At 41.1% G+C, this 23,228-nt stretch overlaps 1 protein-coding gene across 2 annotated transcripts in view; it reads left to right on the plus strand.

Moving 5' to 3' along the window:
• Positions 1 to 23,228, plus strand: part of LOC143975793 (disintegrin and metalloproteinase domain-containing protein 33-like) — a 214,645-nt gene that overhangs the window by 116,310 nt on the left and 75,107 nt on the right. For both annotated transcript variants that reach the window (XM_077478326.1, XM_077478327.1), the window contains exon 3: positions 3,846 to 3,919. In XM_077478326.1, coding sequence (XP_077334452.1) covers positions 3,846 to 3,919 — 74 coding nt within the window. The remainder of the gene's footprint in view (positions 1 to 3,845; positions 3,920 to 23,228) is intronic.

Genomic DNA, 23,228 nt, shown 5'->3' on the forward strand with positions numbered 1-23,228 from the left:
GCACCACTCAGTCATTCTACGGACGAGGTGTGGTCAGTAGTTGCACCCCTCAGTCATTGTACAGACAAGGTCTAGTCTGTGGTCGCACCCCTCAGTCATTGTACAGACAAGGTCTGGTCAGTGGTGGCACCCCTCACTCATTGTACAGACGAGGTCTGGTCAGTGGTCACACCCCTCAGTCATTGTACAGACGAGGTCTGGTCAGTGGTTGCACCCCTCACTCATTGTACAGACGAAGACTGGTCAGTGGTCACACCCCTCGCTCATTGTATGGACGAGGTCTGGTCAGTGGTCGCACCCCTCACTCATTGTACAGACGAGGTCTGGTCAGTGGTGGCACCCCTCACTCATTGTACAAACGAGATCTGGTCAGTGGTGGCACCCCTCAGTCATTGTATGGATGAGGTCTGGTCAGTGGTGCCACCCCTCAGTCATTGTACAGACGAGGTCTAGTCTGTGGTCGCACCCCTCAGTCATTGTACAGACGAGATCCGGTCAGTGGTGGCACCCCTCACTCATTGTACAGGCGAGGTCTAGTCTGTGGTCACACATCTCAGTCATTGTACAGACGAGGTCTGGTCAGTGTTGCACCCCTCAGTCATTGTACAGACGAGGTCTGGTCAGTGGTCGCACCCCTCAGTCATTGTACAGACGAGGTCTGGTCAGTGGTGGCACCCCTCAGTCATTGTACAGACGAGGTCTGGTCAGTGGTGGCACCCCTCAGTCATTGTACAGGTATTTGATCCCCCAAGAAAAAGAAGACTTGATACTCGGTGGAGAAACCCTTGTTGGCAAGCACAGGAGTTGAGTTTCTTGTAGTTGGTTACCAGATTAGCAGACATCTCAGGAGGGATTTTGGTCCACTCTTCTTTAAAGATCTTCTCTAAATCCTTAAAGTGTCTCGGTTGTCTCTTGGCAACTCAAAGTTTCAGCTCCCTCTATACATTTTCTATAGGATTAAGGTCTGTAGACTTGCTAGGCCACTCCATGACCTTAATGTGCTTCTTCTTGAAGCCACTCCTTTGTTGCCTTGGCGGTACGTTTTGGGTCCTTGTCATGCTGGATGACCCTTTCATTACCCATCTTCAGCTTTCTGGCTGAGGGAAGAAGGTTCTCATCCAAGATTTTACAATACATGGCCCTGTCCATTGGCCCCCCAATGCGGCAAAGCTGGCCTTGACCTTTAGAAGAGAAACAGCCCCAAAGTTTGATGTTTCCACCTCCGTGCTTGACTTCTTAGGGTCAGAGTCAGCATTTTTCTTCCTCCAAAAACGGAGACTCGAGTTAATGCCAGAGAGCTCAATTGTGGTCTCATCTGACCACAGCACTCTGAATTCTCTGAATCATTTAGATATCCATTGGCAAACTTCCCGTACATGTGCCTTCTTGAGGAGGAGGACCTTGTGGGTGCTGCAGAACTTCAATCCATGGTGGTGTATTGTGTTGCCAATGGTTGGTTTGGTGACTGTGGTCCCAACTGCCTTGGGATCCTTCACAAGCTCCTCCCGTGTAGTTCTGGGCTGATCCCTCACTTTTCTCATGACCATCCTCACCCCATGAGGCAAAATCTTGCATGGAGCTCCAGACCGAGGGGCGATTGATGGTTATTTTGTATTTCTTCCATTTGCGAATAATCGCTCCAACACTTGTCTTCTCCTCACCAAGCTTCTTGCTGACGGTCTTGTAGCCCATTCCAGCCTTGTGCAGGTCTACAATCTTCTCCCCGACGTCCTCTGACAGCTCTTTGGTCTTGCCCATGATGGTGAGGATTGGATGGAAGAAGGAGATTCTGTGGACAGGCGTCTTTTATACACATAACGAGTTGTTGTTCGGAGCACCTTCTTATGCTGGCCATACGCGGTTAGAATATCATTCGGGAAAAAAAAAACGTTTGCAAATTGTAAAATTTGTCGAACGTGCATGCGAGAACGCCAACATTGTATCAATAGATGCCGCCCCCAATATTCGACATATTAGCGATCGATAACAACATAAATAGTACGATTGTCCTTGATCGATTATATAAGCAGCGGAAATGCGCGCGCACTGTCCATTTTTCGGACTATTTTCGTTCGATTACACTACTAATCGTTTCGAAAATCAATTGTTTTTGTGAAAAAAATCCAACATGTTGTTTTTTTTTTTTTTTCGGCGCAAAATTTGCATTTCGAGAATCGAAATTTAACCACTAACGCGTCGAACGATCGAGCGTAGCAGACGTTTTTTTCCGAACTATATTCTAACCGTGTGTATGGCCAGCATTACATTGATAGGACTAATCTGTGTACCCCATGAGCACCTACTGTAGCCGGTCTGTGGGAGCCAGAATTATTGTTGGTTGGTAGGGGGTCAAATACTTATTTTACTCACTGAACTGCAACTTATAACATTTGTATCATGTGTGGTTTTTTTTTCTGGATTTTTGGTTGATATTTTGTCTCTATCATATAAAATACACCAATGATAAAAAAATGATAGACCCTTCATTTTTTTTTCTAAGAAAGCAAACTCTGCAGGGGATCAAATAATTATTTTCCCCTCACTGTAACTATAACATAAATAAAAGACACATCAATTTTTTGTGTGGTCTGTTTCCTTTTTTTGGGTGTATGTTGTTGTCATTTTTTATTTGACAATAAATTAACATTTAACAAAAAGACTAATAAAAACAGTGTTTTCACAATGCGCATTAACGTTCAAAAGAAGCACCAAAAAAGCATGAGCGGGAACTCTATACGTTCAGGTGTGAATCGGACCTTCTAACATAAAAAATTAAAAGGATCCCAAATAATATATATATTATGCAATACAAGAAAAAAAAATTATATATATATATTTATTTAATTTATATTTATATATTTAATTTATATATATATATATATATATATATATATATATATATATATATATATATATATATATATATATATTTAATTTATATTTATATATTTTATATATAATATATATTTTTTAATTTTAATTTATTGTTTAATGACTTTCAGCATTGTTTTAAATTAACGTTCGAAAGAAGCGCCAAAAAAACATGAGCGGGAACTCACTACGTTCAGGTGTGAATGGGACCTTCAAACATAAAAAATTAAAAGGGATCCCAAATAATATATATATTATGCAATACAAGAAAAAAAAATTATATATATATATTTATTTAATTTATATTTATATATTTAATTTATATATATATATATATATATATATATATATATATATATTTAATTTATATTTATATATTTTATATATATATATATATATATATATATATATATATATATATATATATATATATATATATATATATATTTTTTTTTTTTAAATTTTAATTTATTGTTTAATGACTTTCAGCATTGTTTTAAATTAACGTTCGAAAGAAGCGCCAAAAAAACATGAGCGGGAACTCTATACGTTCAGGTGTGAATGGGACCTTCAAACATAAAAAATTAAAAGGGATCCCAAATAATATATATATTATGCAATACAAGAAAAAAAAATTAAATATATATATATATATATATATATTTATTTATTTATATATATATATATCTATAATATTTATTTTATATATATATATATATATATTTAATTTATATTTATATATTTTATTTATATATATATATATATATAATTTATATATTTAATTTATATATTTTATTTATATATATATTGAATTTATATATATATATATATATATATATATATATATATATATATATATATATATATATATATATATATATATATATATATATTTTTTTTTTTTTTTTTTTATTTATTGTTTAATGACTTTCGGCATTGTTTTAAATTTGGTTTGAATTCTCTTCTCTCGGCAGCTGAGTCCGGAGCGGGGAGAGATCCTGGTCACATCAGAAGGAAGGAGACTCATCCTGGAAGTGGAACGCAATCGGTGAGTGTCTTCATCGCTGATTCCGGACAGAATTTCATCTTTATTGCAGGATGGGAAAAGGGGCTATAAGAAAAGCCGGGCATTTATTGCTGGATGTGTCCCCGCTGTAAAATTCCCCCTCACTTCCTGTCCAGGTGACCACTGTCATCCAACCCCCCCCCCCCCTCCCCCCAACAGGAAGACAGACAGGAATAAAGCTTCTGATTCTTTCCAAAATGAAATAAACAATTTGGGTGGAATTGGGATCTGATCATTTTATTTATTTTAAACATTTAACATTTAGATTTAAAATTTAAAATGTAACATTTAAATGTAAAACATTCTAAAAAGCCCATTTGTCAGCAAGATTAGAACAAAAGATACATTTGTAGCAGAGTCGGGAAGGACCCCAAACTTTGGACAACGGGCTCTTTGCTGTTTCATAGACAGGTGCGGTTCGTTTTGTTCTGAATCGAAATTTGGACATATTTTGCGATATTTGGGAATTCGGTTGTATACAGATTTCTGAATTACAAACGTAACAAATTTAAACAAATCCGAAAAAAAGGAAGCAAACATTTTAAAACAAAATTTGGATAGTTTTTCAAATCGAATTTGAATTTCAGAAGAGAATAAAATAGAATAGAAAATAAAGGCATAGAATAGAAAAGAATAGAATAGAAAATAAAAGAATAGAATATAATAGCGTAAAACACAACAAAATACAAAATAAAAGAATAAGAAAAAATTGAATAAAAAATAAAGGGATAGAATAGAAAATAGAAGAATAGAAAATAATAGAGTTATATAGTTACATAGTTAGTAAGGTTGAATAAAGACATCAGTCCATCCAGTTCAACCTGAGTGAGTGTCTACAATTGTCCCTATCCCTGTACATTGCACACTCAATAAAGTGAATACAAATTAAAAGAATAGGAAAAAATTTAATAGAAAATAAAGGCATAGAATAGAATAGAAAATAATAGAATAAAAAATAAAAGAATAGAACATAATAGCGTAAAACACAACAAAATACTAAATAAAAGAATAGAAAAAAATAGAATAAAAAATAAAGGGATAGAATAGAAAATAGAAGAATAGATAGAATAGAAAAGAATATAATAGAAAAAAAAATAGAATAGAAAATAGAAGAATAGAAAATAATAGAGTTACATAGTTAGTAAGGTTGAATAAAGACACCAGTCCATCCAGTTCAACCTGAGTGAGTGTCTACAATTGTCCCTATCCCTGTACATTGCACACTCAATAAAGCGAATACAAATTAAAAGAATAGGAAAAAATAGAATAGAAAATAAAGGCATAGAATAGAAAAGAATAGAATAGAATAGAAAAGAATAGAATAGAATAGAAAATAATAGAATAGAATAAAATAGCGTAAAACACAACAAAACACAAAATAAAAGAATAGAAAAAATTAGAATAAAAAATAAAGGGATAGAATAGAAAAGAATATAATAGAATAGAAAATAATAGAATAAAAAATAGAAGAATAGAAAATAATAGAGTTACATAGTTACATAGTTAGTAAGGTTGAATAAAGACACCAGTCCATCAAGTTCAACCTGAGTGAGTGTCTACAATTGTCTCTATCCCTGTACATTGCACACTCAATAAAGAGAATACAAATTAAAAGAATAGGAAAAGTAGACTAGAAAATAAAGGCATAGAATAGAAAATAATAGAATAGAGTAAAATAGCGTAAAACACAACAAAACACAAACTAAAAGAATAGAAAAAAATGTAATAAAAAATAAAGGGATAGGATAGAAAAGAATATAATAGAATAGAAAATAATAGAATAGAAAATAGAAGAATAGATAATAATAGAGTTACATAGTAAGCTTGAATTAAGACACCAGTCCATCCAGTTCAACCTGAGTGAGTGTCTACAATTGTCCCTATCCCTGTACATGGCACACTCAATAAAGTGAATACAAATTAAAAGAATAGGAAAAAATAGAATAGAAAATAAAGGCATAGAATAGAAAAGAATGGAATAGAATAGAAAATAATAGAATAGAAAATAAAAGAATAGAATAAAATAGCATAAAACACAATAAAATACAAAATAAAAGAATAGAAAAAAATGAAATAAAAAATAAAGGGATAGAATAGAAAAGAATATAATAGAAAATAATAGAATAGAAGAATAGAAAATAATAGAGTTACATAGTTAGTTAGGTTGAATAAATACACCAGTCCATCCAGTTCAACCTGAGTGAGTGTCTACAATTGTCCCTATCCCTGTACATCGCACACTCAATAAAGTGAATGCAAATTAAAAGAATAGGAAAAATTGAATAGAAAATAAAGGCATAGAATAGAATAGAAAACAGCAGAATACAAAATAAAAGAATAGCAAAAATAGAATTGAAAATAAAGGGATAGAATAGAAAAGAATATCATGGAATAGAAAATAGAAGAATAGAAAATAATAGAGTAAAACAAAACAGAACAGAATATAAAATAAAAGAATAGAAAAAAAATAGAATAGAAAATAAAGGAATAAAATGGAAATATTATAATAGAATAGAAAAGGATAGAATAGGAAAAAAAGAATAGAATATAATAGAGTAAAACAGAACAGAATAGAAAAAAAATAGAAAAAATAGAATAAAAAGGGATAGAATAGAAAAGAATATAATAGAATAGAAAATAATAGAATAGAAGAATAGAAAATAGTAGAGTTACATAGTTACATAGTTAGTAAGGTTGAATAAGGACACCAGTCCATCCAGTTCAACCTGAGTGAGTGCCTACAATTGTCCCTATCCCTGTACATTGCACACTCAATAAAGAGAATACAAATTAAAAGAAAAGGAAAAAATTGAATAGAAAATAAAGGGATGGAATAGAATTCAAAATAAAAGAATAGAAAAAAATAGAATTGAAAATAAAGGAAATAATAGAAAAGAATAGAATAGAAAATAATAGAATAGAAAATAGAAGAATAGAAAGTAATAGAGTAAAACAAAACAGAACAGAATATAAATTAAAAGGCAAGAAAAAAATAGAATAGAAAATAAAGGGATAGAATAGAAAATAATAGAATAGAAAATAATAGAAAAGAAAATAAAATAATAAAAAATATTAGAGTAAAACAGAACGGGATAGAAATCAAAAGTATAGAAACAAAATAGAATAGAAAATAAAGGGATAGAATACAAATATTATAATAGAATAGAAAAGAATAGAATAGAAAAAAAGAATAGAATATAATAGAGTAAAGCAGAACATAATAGAAAATAAAAGAATAGAAAAAATAGAATAAAAAAAAGGGATAGAATGGAAAATAATATAATATAATAGAAAATAATAGAAAAGAAAAGAAAATAATAAAAAATATTAGAATAAAACAGAACGGGATAGAAAATAAAAGAATAGAAACAAAATAGAATAGAAAATAAAGGGATAGAATACAAATATTATAATAGAATAGAAAAGAATAGAATAGAAAAAAAGAATAGAATATAATAGAGTAAAGCAGAACATAATAGAAAATAAAAGAATAGAAAAAATAGAATAAAAAAAAGGGATAGAATGGAAAATAATATAATATAATAGAAAATAATAGAAAAGAAAAGAAAATAATAAAAAATATTAGAATAAAACAGAACGGGATAGAAAATAAAAGAATAGAAACAAAATAGAATAGAAAATAAAGGGATAGAATACAAATATTATAATAGAATAGAAAAGAATAGAATAGAAAAAAAGAATAGAATATAATAGAGTAAAGCAGAACATAATAGAAAATAAAAGAATAGAAAAAATAGAATAAAAAAAGGTATAAAATGTAAAACAATATAATAGAATAGAAAATAATAGAATAGAAAATAAAAGAATAGAATTATTCTATATTATATGTCACCCAGCACACCTATCACAGCAGGCGACGTGGCCCTGGGGTTAGCTCGAATGCAGATGGGCAGGGCCCCGGGCCCCATAAAACCTTTGGGGACCTTTTATCTCCTCATTTGCTGTCCGCATGCAATGCGGGGGAAGGGACTATCCTCCCGGGAGAGACACACTGCAGCCACACATTACGGTGACTCCGGAAGAGGGTAAGGATCCATTATATATTGCCAAAATTACCGGCCAAACTCTCTTCTAAATGTGGATCTAAAAATAGTCACCAAAATCCTTTCCATACACCTGATGGTCCCGATCCCCCAATCGATCCACTGCGACCAGGTTGGGTTTGTCCCCACGAGGGAGGCTCCAGATAACACTCCCAGGGCAATTCATTTGATTCATGCTTCCCAGACACGGAAGAAAGCATCGCCGCTTCTCTCAACCGATGCCAAGAAGGCGACCAACGCGGGGAGTTGGCCCTTCCAGGTGGAGACTCTCCGCTGGGTAGGCCCGAGGGAACGGATGATGAATTGGGTTCAGGCTATTTATTCTTGTCCTTCAGCCCAAGTTAAGGTAAACGGCCACCTTTCGTTTTGGATGTTGAACGGGATGAGACGGGGAGCCCCTATGCCTCCTTTGATCTTTATTTTGAACCCTTTTGCCGTTTCGTCACAGACGACCCAAATATCTCGGGCCAGAGATTAGACGTTCCCCCAAAATTGCCGCTTTCGTAGGTGACTTGTTGTTCTTCCTCACTAACCCCTTGGTATCTATCCCAAACCTTCAATTGGAACCGATGATCTATGAGGAGCTCTCTTTTTTTCCGCATCAGTTATCAGAAATCAGAGGCGCTGGATGTGTCTCTGCCGGGTGGACTTTCCCTTTAACTGGGCTTTATCTTACCTTAAGTGTTTGGGTATCCTTTTGCCCTGCAAGGTGGAAGAGATTTTTCCTCTTAACCCCCCGCCCCCTTTTGACAACTATAAAGAAGAACCTCAAGGACTGGCAACACGGCCTGTTCTCCTGGTTTGGGCGCTGTGGCATAGGAAAAACGAACGTTATGCCTCGGTTGTTGTATCACTTTCAGGCACTCCCCGTACGGGTTTCTGGCTCCTTCCGTAGAGCAGTAAACCAGGCTTTGGTCACTTTCTTTTGGGCCCAGAAACCCCCTTGGCTAACCCAATCTATTCTGCGACTTCTGAAATTGCTAAGTGGCATGGCATTGCCGGATGCTAACCTCTACCACTTGGCTTGCCATCTGACCTGTCCTGGATTGGTGACAGTGGGTGATGATTGAGCAACCCCTGGAGGGGATACAGTTGGAGTCGATGCCTTGGTGCCAGAGGTCCTTACCACAAATGATCCTAGATCACCCTACGGTGGAGAAGACGTGGCGGTTAGCCCAGAAGGTCTTCCAAGACCACTTGGAACCACTTGGCTTGCCATCTGACTCATGTCCTGGATTGGTGACAGTGGGTGCAGATTGAGCAACCCCTGGAGGGGATACAGTTGGAGTTGTGCCTTGGTGCCATAGGTCCTTACCACAAATGATCCTAGATCACCTTACGGTGGAGAAGACGTGGCGGTTAGCCCAGAAGGTCTTCCAAGACCACTTGGAACCACTTGGCTTGCCATCTGACTCATGTCCTGGATTGGTGACAGTGGGTGCTGATTGAGCAACCCCTGGAGGGGATACAGTTGGAGTCGTGCCTTAGTGCCAGAGGTCCTTACTACAAATGATCCTAGATCACCCTACGGTGGAGAAGACGTGGCGGTTAGCCCAGAAGGTCTTCCAAGACCACTTGGAACCACTTGGCTTGCCATCTGACCCGTGTCCTGGATTGGTGACAGTGGATGCAGATTGAGCAACCCCTGGAGGGGATACAGTTGGAGTCGGTGCCTTGGTGCCAGAGGTCCTTACCACGAATGATCCTAGATCACCCTACGGTGGAGAAGACGTGGCGATTAGCCCAGAAGGTCTTCCAAGACAACTTGGAACCACTTGGCTTGCCATCTGACTCGTGTCCTGGATTGGTGACAGTGGGTGCAGATTGAGCAACCCTTGGAGGGGATACAGTTGGAGTCGGTGCCTTGGTGCCAGAGGTCCTTACCACAAATGATCCTAGATCACCCTACGGTGGAGAAGACGTGGCGGTTAGCCCAGAAGGCCTTCCGAGACTTTTCCTATCGCACCAACCGCATCGCCGCCCACACCAATTGTTGGCAACCTGGCTTTCAGCCCTGGACTCAACAACCCTAGATTTCAACAACTAAAAGTGGCGCCAAGATCACAGGTGCAACATTTTCTTACCAATGGTGAGTGGAAGACTAGGCAACAAATTATGGACGACCCAGCCCTTGAGGCTCTACCCTTCTGGCAAAAACTACAGTTAGCTCGTTTTGTTGGCTCTCTACTTGCCCCGGAGGCCTTCCTGAGGCGATTAACCTCTTTTGAACTATTATGTCTGGAGCAGTCTCCGATGCCACATGTCTCCCAGACTTACCAACTATTGTTATCCCAGCCTCCCGACTTTAGACCTACATTTGTTGCCAGGTGTCAACGGGAGCTGGGAATACAACTTACTGAGAAACAGGTCGAAAGACTCTTCCTTTTTTCTTACAAAACGTCTTTCTGCTCCAAACATCTAGATTCGGCATTCAAGGTGCTAACCCGGTGGTACTACAGAGGATCTAAAAGATGTTTCCCCAGAGCTTGGATCATTGCTGGAGATGTGGGGAGGACACTGTTTCGCTTCTTCGCATCTTCTGGTCCTTTAGTCCTTCTGGACGGAGGTCCACCGCATAACCCAGAAGTTCACTGACAGGGAGCTGCCATGGTTCTTTCTACTGCATCATCACGGGATTACGACCTACAGGAGATCCATCCTGCCTCTCCTGCTCACAGCGGCGAAAAGCTGCATCCCGCTGTTGTGAAAGCAGACACAGCCACCGCCGGTAGCCGGTTGGTTCAAAAAAGTGGCGGGCATTAATTCAATGGGGGATTTGGTGGCCACAGAGAAGGGCCTGCGTGAGATGGCGGCTTAGTCACCTGTAAGAGGTGCCATCTCGGGAGGCCCCCTTCCCGGACATGGTTGGGTGACTGGTTGGTGGCACCCCCTTCTTTCATTGACCACCCACACCCCCCTCTTTTTTTTTCTCCCTCTGTTCCCCCCCCCCGTTCTCTTCTTGTAGTTAAGACCTTTGGGGTCATCTCTAGGTATGTCTCTCGCGATAGCCGTGCTAAAATTATCATGTGGCCTACAGAGACTCCCTAAGACCTGGAAGTCCAAGGATGGTTTCCCTGAGACGTTGGTTCATGCTCTACTATAATCAGGGCAGGACTTAGGGTGGTGGGGGGCCCCTGGGCTTGAGTCATTTTCGGCCCCTACCTTCTTTACATTACCGAAATTATCAGCGTACAACACGCGTCGGGTACAACATGCAACCCAATTTTAGGAGTGTATTTTAAGGAAAAAAACTTTTAGGAGCGAAGTTTAAGGAAAAAACTTACACTTAAATGCCCATCAGTGCATCCTTATCAGTGTCCATCTGCAGCCTTGCCCATCCATCTGCAGCCTTGTTAGTATCATTTTCAGCCTTGTCATTGCAGTCTTGAAGTTTAAAAATGGCGCCGCCGAGATACAGAGTCCTGTGTATCTCAGCAGCTCTCGGGTCCTCTTGGCGGCTCTCGGGTCCTCTTGGCGGCTCTCGGGTCCTCTCGGTGGTTCGCAGGTCCTCTCGGGGGTTCGCAGGTCCTCTCGCAGTCCCGAGCAGAACCAAGAGTACTCGGCTCACAGTCATGCCCAGTCCCTGTGTTATGTCCATCATAGGGCGGGACTGGGCATGACTGTGAGCGGAGCGGAGTACACTCGGCTATGTATGTCGGCAGGGCCCCCTATTGGCCCCCATGGGCTTGAGCCCAGTCAAGACCAATGGTAAGTCCGGCCCTGACTATAATGTGGTGTTTGCTCTATTGGATTGCTTCATTTTTCGCACATCAATTTGGTGGTTTCTGTATTTCCACATGTCTTACACAAATAAAGAATAAAAAAAAAAAAAGAAAGTAAGTAGTATGCAGTGATAACAATAGAAGACAGATTCTGATTGGTTACTGTGGGCTAGTTAACGTTGTTCTGGTCCTCATGAAGCCCCCACGCCCTGCCGTTCTCACCCCGGCGGCTGCGCCCGCTCACAGTCTCTGTGTCCTGAGCCGACTGTAATGGATCCGTCTCCCTCCCGGCTGTTTTTTGGAGCGAGGCCTAGACAGGACGTGTTCACTGAGAGGTGGTGGTGGGGGGGAGGGAAATCGCGCTGTCCACGCACTGCAAGATTGGAATGATTACACGTTCTGGAGAGACACAAGAAAAATAAATATTTGCCTTTTATTGAATTTCACCGACTCTGGGGGAAAATCTGCCCGCTGGAGCAACCCCTGAAGGTGCGTCAGACAGAAAGAGAGAGAGAGAGACGCGCATTCACAGAACAAGAATACCTCATATTAATCTTACCCTAACCCAAGAAAATAAATAGTAATGGTTAAAAAAATAATAATAAATTAATTAACCCCTAACCATAACCTTTAACCTTTAACGCCTTACAAATAATTAATAATCAATATTAAATAAAAGCGAATGAAACACTTAGCAAAAAATTATGAAACAGATAATATTTGTTTTTACTCTTGGCTAATAAAAGAACACCAAAGCTCAAAAACACTTTGCAAATATTGTACAAAAGCGCGCATACAAACACCAGAAAAAAAAAACGCTGAAAAACACGACGCTCAGGTGTGAATGCAGCCTTATGCCCCGTACACACGATCGAACTTTCCGACAAGAAAACCGTGGAATTTTGTTTCGAAGGTTGTTGGCTCCAACTTGTCTTGCGTACACACGGTCGCACGAATGTTGGCCAACAATTCCGAGCGTGGGAACGCGAAGACGTACGACGAGCCGATGAAAAGGAAGTTCAATGGTCATGTGATATCTCGCTAGTTTTACAAGACCAATCACTTTCGGCTCGTACTTGATTCCGAGCACGCGTTAACTTTTTGTACGACGGGACTTGTGTACACACGATTGGAAAGTCTGCTGGTGGAAAATTTGAGAACCCTGCTAGCTAACATTTGTTGGCGAAAAGTCCAAAAACAAATGTTTGATGGAACGTACACACGGTCGGCTTTTCAGCCAACAAGCTCACATTCAACATTTCCGGCCGGAAAGACCGATCGTGTGTACGCGGCATAAGGCTCCATGCACACTGGGCTAAAAGTGATTGTAAAACCCTTACAAACCACTTTGACCTACAGGTAAGTCTAGATTAAGGCTTACCTGTAGGTCCAAGAAATATCTCCTAAACCTACACGGTTTAGGAGATATTTGCCAAAAACACAGGCACCGCTGTCTACGGCGCATGCTGTCAACGGCGATATGCCACGAGTGGCGGCTCCTGTGCGCATGCGCGGGAGTGACGTCATCGCGGCTTCGCCGAATGACAGCGGCGGAGCAGCGAGACCCACCAAGAAGATGGAGGCTCCGGACTACAGGGGACATCGGTGACTTCGCTGGCTCCTGTGTCAGGTAAGTGACACATAATGGACTACTATGCGATGTGATGCGATGCGATGCATAGTAGCCCATTATGCTTTACCTTTGCAGGGAATCAAAGAGGAAGTAAACTCATCAGGGTTTACTTCCTCTTTAAGAAAATGCCAGTTCCCTTGGCAGAACGTTTTTTTGTACAAAGTTTAGGTGAGTTTAGGTGAGTTTAGGAAAGTTTTGCGTTGTTTCCGCCATAGAGCTCCAATCAGAAAGGCAAACCAGAAGGTTTTTTTTTTCTTGCCTCTAAACGCTGAGCTTAAAATATGCCTGTAATTGCCCAAAGGTGCCTGGACACATAGGATAGCATTGAGCTGCTTCTACAGGCAAAACACAATACTCCTGTAGTAGCAGCGATTTTGATGCCAGCGTGCATGGAGCCTAACCCCGAACCCAGCCATGATCGATTCTACTATACCACCAAAACCTGGACCAATAACCACAATGATATGTGCTCACACTTGACACAACAAATGTGTGTCGAACAAAAAATGAGAACTGAAAACTTTTGTCCCAGATGTGAGCAGATGTGGTTTCCGTTACATTGTATTGTACAGTTCTGGAACCGCACAAATAAACGGCAGAACTCTAACGTCTGGTATGAGTGAAGCCCTCAAGACCTCGGAGAGTCCTACAAACCAGGAGGTCTGCATGAAGCATAGACCCTCGCCTGGCCAATAGTGACTCACTCTTAATATTAAAACATCAGACAAATAGAGGGATAGCACTGGGGCCTTAGGATCATCTTATTTTCCATACAAGTTACTATTGTATTTGGATGGGGTTTCTCATCTACCGTTTAGATCAACTTTTTCAACACCGAGGAACCCTTGAATTAACTTTCCAGTTTCAAGGAATCCCTAATAAAAATGACTAGATCTACAACCTGTGATACATTAGTGTGATGGACAGTGGGAAGAATGTTCCTTACATTTGTGGTCATTGTGGAGAATTCCCACCTTACAGATACCTAAAAAGATCAATGGTGTCAGTGTGAACTTCTCTGAGAGGCAGAAACTGCTCATTGCTCAAGGAACCCCTAGCAACCCCTGGAGGAACCCTAGGCTTCCACGGAACCCTGGTCTAGACACAATTTTTTTCCAAAGTAGGATAAGTGTTTTATTACAGAGCCAACACCTTTCAGCGACCAGAGCAGGCCTCCTTTATCGGGTCTTGAAGAAAAAGATTGGTGTATATCGTACTGAATGTGGTAAATGCGGGCGTTGGACCTGGCTGGTTTAGAAGCACAATATCCATCAGCATTGGGTTACCATGATGTTCACCAAAATATGTCTACTTGAGTTCAATGAAGGCAAAATCGATTTGACAAATGTTTAGAAAATAATTCTATGATTAAAGCGCCATATCGGAAGTACACCATACAGAAACAAAATGATTCCAAAAACAGGATAAAATGTTTTATTGGAGAGCCAACTTGTTGCAGAGGCCACCTTCATCAGGGCTTGAAGAAAAAGATTGGTGTATACCGGACTGAATGAGAAATATGCAATCTTTGTCACAATGTCCGCCAGCAGCTGGCTTAAGAAGTGGGTTACCATGATGTTCACCAAAATATTCATGTCCAGTTGACTTCAATGAAGACAAAATAGACTTTCCCAACTCTGGACAAGTGTTGAGAGAGAAAATCTAAGCCCTTGTACACACGGTCAGAGAATCCGTCGGAGTGTGTCCTATCGGACCGTGTTGTCGGATAATCCGACTGTGTGTGGTCTGCATCAGACTGATTCCGTCGGAATATCCGTCGGATCCAATTTTCCAACTTGTTGGAAATATTTTCCGACCAACCGGTTCGATCGGACATACTCCGATCATGTGTAGAGAATTTTGATCGGACCAAGTGCCACGCATGCTCAGATTAAATTCCTACATCAAAGCTATTGGCTACTAGCCTGAACGTAGTCCCATCGTAACAAAATTACGTCATCACGTTCTGAATGATCGGATTTTTCGACAACTTAGTCCGACCGTGTGTATGCAACAGTTTAGGACAAGATCCGACGGGCAAAATCCGACGGATTTGGTTGTCGAAATTTCCGACCGTGTGTACGGGGGCTAAGATTGAAGCAGCATGATGAAAGTTGACCATCCAGGCACAAATTTATTCCACAGTAGGATAGAAGGTTTTATTACATAACCAACAAGTTTTGGGGACCAGAACACCCCCTTCATCGGGGCTTGAAGAAAAAAGATTGGTGTATACTGGACTGTATGAGAAGTATGCGGTCTTTGGACCTGGTTGGTTTAAAAGCACAGTGTCCATCAGCAGCTGGTTTTAGCAGCAAGTTACCATATACCTCATTCGGTCCGTAAACGCCAACCTTTTTTCTTTATGTCCTTAAGAGGGGGTGTTCTGGTCCCTGAAACATGTTGGCTGTGTAATAAAGCCTTTTATCCTACTTTGGAATAAATTTGTACATGGATGGCCAACTTTTAGTATTGTCCTATAATCTTAGATTTCCGCTCTCAATACTTTTCTAGAGTTGGGCAAGTCATTTATAGACACTGTGCTTATAAATCAACCAGGTCCAAAGACCTGATGAAGGGGTGTTTTGGTCCCCGAAACATGTTAACTGGGTAAAAAATAATTTTATTCTGCTTTGGAATAAATTTGTGCCTGGATGGTCAACATTTAGTGCTGCTTCAGTCTTAGATTTCCTCTGCCAATACTTATCTAGAGTTGTCACGTCTATTTTGGACACCGTGCTTCTTAACCAACCAGGTGCAAAGACCACATATTTCTCATAAAGTTCAGTATACACCAATCTTTTTCTTCAAGCCCTGATGATGGGAGTGTTATGGTCCCCAAAACATGTTGGCTGTGTTATCCTACTGTGGAATAAATTTGTGTCTGTATGGTAAACTTTCAGTGCTGCTTCAATCTTAGGATTCCTCTCTCAATACTTCCATAGTTCGGCAAGTCTTTTTTTAGACACTGTGCTTCTAAACCAACCAGGTCCAAAGACCACATATTTCTCAAATAATTCAGTATACACCAATGTTTTTCTTAAAGCCCTGAGGAAGGGTATGTTCTGGTCCCTGAAACTTGTTGGTTGTGTAATAAAGTATTTTATCCTACTTTGGAATAAATGTGTGTCTGGACCAGTGATTCTCAACCAGGGTTCCGTGGAACCCTAGGGTTCCTCCAGAGGTTGCTAGGGGTTCCTTCAGTATTGGGCAATTTCTGCCTTTCAGATAAGTTCCCACTGACACCATTGATCCTTTTAGCTATCTGTAAGGAGGTATTTCTTCCCAACGACCACAAGTGTAAGGACCATTCTTCCCAATGACCACAAGTGTGAGGACCATTCTTCCCAATGACCACAAGTGTAAGGACCATTCTTCCCAATGACCACAAGTGTAAGGACCATTCTTCCCAATGACCACAAGTGTAAGGACCATTCTTCCCAACGACCACAAGTGTAAGGATCATTCTTCCCAATGACCACAAGTTTAAGGACCATTCTTCCCAACGACCACAAGTGTAAGGACCATTCTTCCCAATGACCACAAGTGTAAGGACCATTCTTCCCAATGACCACAAGTGTAAGGACCATTCTTTCCAATGACCACAAGTGTAAGGACCATTCTTCCCAATGACCGCAAGTGTGAGGACCATTCTTCCCAATGACCACAAGTGTAAGGACCATTCTTCCCAATGACCACAAGTGTAAGGACCATTTTTCCCAATGACCACAAGTGTGAGGACCATTCTTCCCAATGACCACAAGTGTGAGGACCATTCTTCCCAATGACCACAAGTGTAAGGACCATTCTTTCCAATGACCACAAGTGTAAGGACCATTCTTCCCACTGACCAAAAGTGTAAGGACCATTCTTCCCACTGACCACAAGTGTAAGGACCATTCTTCCCACTGACCATCACACTAATGTATCATGAGTTGTAAATTTTGAATTTTTAGCAGGGGTTCCTCAAGACCGGAGAACTATTTCAAGGGTTCCCCTGTGTTGAAAAGGTTGAGAAAGCCTGGTCTGGACAGTCAGCTTCTAATGTGTTGCCTCAATCTCCTTGCCAAAGGATATCCATAAGTGGAAATCCTTTGCCATTGAGAAGCTGCCAGGCTAGAGTCCAGAAGCCTCGTCCAAACACAGTTAAAACTAGCATGGAAAATAAGATAACCCTAAAGGCCCCAGATCTATCTTTCTATTTGTCCAAAGCCTATATATTGACGCTCAGTGGTCTTTAAGGTCAACTTCTGGTGTGGAGCTTCAGTCTTAGCCCCTGTACACACGGTCAGACATTCTGCCAACCAAATCCGTCGGATTTTGCCTGTCGGACCTTGCCTGAAACTGTTGCATACACACGGTCGGACTAAGTTGTCGAAAAATCCGATCATTCAGAACGTGATGACGTAATTTCGTTACGATGGGACTGCGTTCAGGCTAGTAGCCAATAGCTTTGATGTAGGAATTTGATCTGAACATGGGTGGCACTTGGTCCGATCAAAATTCTCTACACATGATCGGAGTATGTCCGATCGAACCAGTTGGTCGGAAAATATTTCCAACATGTTGGAAAATTGGGTCCGACGAATATTCTGACGGAATCAGTCCGATGCATACCACGCACGGTCCGATAGGACACATTCTGACGGATTCTCTGACCGTGTGTACAAGGGCTAAGATTTCCTTTGCCAATAGGAGGCCAGCAGGGTCAGGCACATTGATGTTGTCTTCAGCGAAATCAACTGGGCATGAATAATTTGGTGAACATCAAAGCTGAGGTCCTTGTTTGAGGAATCCAGCCCAACCACCTGTAGCCTCCCCCACCTCCGTACCCAAGGTCTTCATGTCACATTCTGTTTCTTTCTGCTCTGAGTCTGCTGGTGTGGTCAGAGGGTGCTTTGTTGTTCCCAGGACCATAAGCCTTCATTAATAGCAAGATCTGGGCTTCCAGTCTGTGCAGACTTTGCAGAATCCTCTTCTCCGCAGCATGTTGTGGGTCTGGAGGTGCCATCGCAGACCGGATCGTATTTCTGTCTGGAAGAAGAGATGCTTTGGCTTAAACAAAACCATGTGTGCGAAGCTTACGTGGGCCGCACAATAATGAGACTCTTGTTGGAAGGTTCCTGAGCCCCCCGGCGCTGTCTCTGAAGGGCGCATAAACCTGACTGGTCCTGGCGACCAGGTCCCATCAGGACAGTTTTCAATATCGGTTGCCAAAGCAGTTGATTGTTGTAATTTGTTACACTATAATTTCCAGGGGAGGTTTGATACCGATCAAGGAAATAAGGACCGGTGGCAAATCACGACCTTTCCTGTCCTCCAACAACCCCCCTAGTCGTTACATCCAATATTATATCTTAAAGTTTAAATTTTGTCTTTTTTTTGATCAGAACAAGAAACTGAGAGGTGTCCTTTGTGCTGGGGGCTGCTGTCATGGGCCCCGTGTACACTGAGTGTTTAGACCCGGTGCATGGGGCTCTGGTGTTCAGGTGTGGGTGGAGGGCATAGGTGCACTGTTCAGCCTGTCAAACTCTATGTGCAGCCAGATGGGCTGGATGGCGCACCTAAGGTAATAATGTTTAGGGTAGTATTCACCCCTGAAATACAAGCAGTCTGCATTCCAGACATTCGTCATAAAACCTAAACACCATTTAGCCGCAGCAACTGTCAGTGTCTTATAGAGTTTAGTGATGGGCCGAACACCCCCCCCCCCCGGTTCAGTTTGCACCAGAACTCCCAAACAGGGAAAAAGTACTGACCCGAGCCGCGGACTCTATTAGCCCTTGTACACACGGTCGGAGATTCCGACAAAATGTTTCCTATCGGACCGTTTTGTCGGATATTCCGACTGTGTGTGGTCTGCATCAGACTGTTTCCGTCTGAATATCCGACGGACCAACTTTTCCAACTTGCCGGTAAAATTTTCCGACAAAATGCTCCTATCGGACATACTCCGATCATGTGTAGCCTACTCCGACGGACAAAGTGCCACGCATGCTCAGATCAAATTCCTAGACCAAAGCTATTGGCTGCTAGCCTGAACGTAGTCCCGTCGTAACAAAATAACGTCATCACGTTATGTACAATCGGATTTTCCGACAACTTAGTCCAACCGTGTGTATGCAACATCACTTCCGGACCTCTTCTGGAATTAATCCGTCGGTATTACTCCGACGGATTTGGTTGTCGGAATCTCCAACCGTGTGTACAAGGGCTTAAAGTCTATAGACCTAGACATCAGAAATCAAAAGTCTCCATTTTGAAGGCTTATATGCAAGTTATTGGCCATAAAAAAGGGTATGGGGGCCGGGCACTGCCCTGGGGGACATGTATCAATTGCAAAAAATATTTTTTTTAATATAGTTTTTAGGAGCAGCAATTTCAATGATGCTTGAAGTGAAACAATAAAAATTAAAAATTCCTTTAAATATAGTGCCGGGGGGGGGGGGGTCCCCTTAATCTGCCTGTAAAGTGGCACATCTGTACCATGCATAGAACCTGCTGCAGCAAAACTGACAACTTTTCTTTGTAAAGAAAAAACAATTAAATTTACTTTCATGGCTGCAAGCCATTGCCGGTGTCCTATCATATTGTGTCCCCCATCGGATAGTGTCTACTGTGTACTGCACACACAGATTCCGAAAAATAGCCGAAGATGAACGGCGCCTGCGCCTTGAGTCCAGGTTCTAGCCCCACCATCCAAGTGGACATAGAGTTAGAATATAAAAAAGAGCCAAGCGCAGCGAGGCCGTGCCCGAAGCGTGGCGAACGAAGCGAGCCCGCGAGGGGCCCTCTAATATCGGCAGCCCTATGTCCACTTGGATGGTGGGGCTACCACCTCCACTCACGGCGCAGGCGCCATTCATCTTTGGAGATTTTACAAAGATCCTTCTGCTCCGTACTGCGCAAGCGCTGCACCTGCGCAGTACGGGGCGGACACCATCCGATGGCTGGACTGAATATGCCAGAACACCGGCAATACCAAAAAAAAAAAAACATGGGGTCCCCCACTCCAAGCATACCAGGCCCTTTTTCCAAGCATTCAGGATAGAGAAGGATGGGCAAAAAAATTAAATATACTTTCACGGCTGAAAGCCATTGCGAGCAAAATACAAAAATAAAAACAGCGAGTGCCCCCCCCCCCCACCATACCAGGCCCACATGCCCTCAACAACCTGCTTTGGGATGGGTGGGAAGCCTAGAGCACATTGCCCCCCCATGTTAATGGGGACAAGGGCCTCTTCACAACAACCCTGGGTGGTGATTGAGGGGGTCGTCGGGCAGGGGGCTTAACAAAAAGAGGGCTTAACAAGAAGGACTTTTTTTTTCCTTTCTTTATAAAAAATAAAAAACAATATCCTCCGATGTAGATCCATGGTCGATCCTGATGCCCACGGCGTCACCGGACCCAAAACAAAAGTCCTTAAATTGGTAAGGGGTGAGGCCACCTGGTGGCCCTGCCCTTTGTGACATCACCAACCCAGCTTAGACCAGTCAAGGGGGTCCCTGAACACTCATCAAGAGTGCCAACTATGGCCATCCTTTCGCCCACCCTCCGCCTTCACAGAAACTGTATTATAGCTTCCATCTATGAAAGGCATTCTATGAATGGAGGAGGCAGACTTTTCATTCATTGTCCCATCCTCCATTCATAGAGAGCGTTTCATTAACGGAGGCTATAGTACATGGGTGCTCAACCTGTGGCCCTCCAGCTACAAGTCCCATGAGTCATTGCAAGCTGCTGACCATTACCAGCATGGCTCCCAAAGGCAGAGGCATGATGGGACAGCTGGGGAGCCACAGGTTGAGCACCCATGTGAAAGTGCAAAGGGCCTTAGTTGAAATCCAAAGTTCTTCATCTACAACAAACTGGAGTCAATTAAAGGCAAAATCAATCTTGTGAAGTTTTGACGTTCATCTCTGAGAAATATTATGGGGAAAAAAAAACCCAGAAAGAACCAATCAATCCTATAATGGAGGGTGCTCATCTGGGACAATAGGCAACATTTTTACAAAATTTTCTATGCTTTCCATTAGAGCTGCACGATTAATCGTCAAGAATCGTTATCGCGATTTTTTTCCCCCCCCCCCTTGTTGCGATCTTGACAAAATTGTTTTACAATTCTTTCTATGCAAATAATTCTCTCTGCTCTTCTCAAAAGAAAGGAAGAAAGGAAGAAAAAAAAATCGGGCAGTCTGCCACGAATCACAACATTCTTTAGCAGTGGAACTTAAGTATAAACCTTTGTAACAATTTGTCAAAGGAATAGACTTCTGTGTGTAAATGAGGAACGTTTAACCACACTAAACCTTTTTCTGACATTTGTCGGTTTCAAGTTAAGATATATATTTTTTTTTTTTGCTAGAAAATTACTTAGAACCCCCAAACATTATATATATATATATATATATATATATATATATATATATATATATATATATATTAGTAGAAACCCTTGAGAATAAAATGGTGGTTGTTGCAATATTTTATGTCACACTGTACTTGTGCAGCTGTCTTTCAAATGCAATTTTTTTTGGAAAAAATGACTTTAATGAATTAAAAAAAAAAAAAAACTAGCCAGTAAAGTTAGCCCAATTATTTTTTTTGTATAATGTGAAAGATTTTACGTCACGAGAATCGTGGGAGAATCATGATCTTTCTATTCTAAGCAAAAAAAAAATGTCGATTCTCATTTTGGCCAGAATCGTGCAGCTCTACTTTCCATGAGTTTTCACCTCCAGTTGACTCCAATGGGTTTCATCAAAAAAACTTCCATCTTCCTCCCTCTAGAGGGCGGGTTTCATGGCTTGTGTACCCAGGCAGGGCATTATCTACCCCTTTCTCAACTCTCTGTAATTTGGTGTTACAGGAACACATCTGCTGGTTATCCTGGAAAAAAATGCTACTGAGTATCCTGGAACACATCTGTTGTTTATTCTAAAACATACCTGTTGGTGATCCTGAAACACGCCTGCTGTTGATAGTGGAACACTCCTGCTTGTTAGCCTGAAAAAGAACTACTGGTATTTCTAGACCACATCTGTGGTTTATTCTAGAACATAGCTGTTAATGGTTCTTGAACACACCTGCTGGTGATCCTGAATACACACCTGTAAGTTATTCTGGAACCCACCTGCTGGTGATCATAGAACACATGGTTGGACATTCCAACCACAAAATCCGTCTGATTTTTTCTGACGGATTTTGTCTGAAACTGGTCTTGCATACACTGGGTCGGACAAAGTTGTCGGAAAATCTGATCGTTTGGAACGTGGTGACGTTCGTTCGTTCCGACGGGACCACGTTGAGGCTAGTAGCCAAAAGCTTTGCTCCCGCGCTTTGATCTGAGCATGCGTGGCACTTTGTCCGATCGGAATTCTCTACAAACGATCGGAAAAAGTCCGATGGGACTTTGTTGTCGGAAAATTTGAGACCCTGCTCTCAAATTTTTTTCCGTCGGAATTACCGACGGAAAAAGTCCGATAGAGCCCACGCACGATCGGAATTTTCCGACAATATAATGCGATCGGACCGTTTCCGTTGGAATGTCCGACCGTGTGTACAAGGGCTTAGCCTCCGACGGAAAATGTCCGATCAGGCCATGTTGGCGGATAATCCGACCGTGTGTGGGCTTCATCTGACTTTTTCCGTCGGAATGTCCGACCAACAAAGTTTGAGAGCTGGATATAAAGTTTTCTGACAACATGATCGTTTATAGAGAATTTCCGATCAGATGAGACCACGCACAATCGGATTTTCCGACAATATAATACGATCGGAGCTTTTCTGTCGGAATGTGTACGGGGGCTAACATGGAACTAGAAATTCTGTATCACTTTTTTTGAACATCATCTCCCACAAATTGGGGTCA

This window comes from Lithobates pipiens, unplaced genomic scaffold (genome assembly GCF_037356315.1).
Source record: "Lithobates pipiens isolate NorthernLeopardFrog02 unplaced genomic scaffold, aLitPip1_a1.2 Scaffold_13, whole genome shotgun sequence".
Lineage (NCBI taxonomy): Eukaryota > Metazoa > Chordata > Amphibia > Anura > Ranidae > Lithobates > Lithobates pipiens.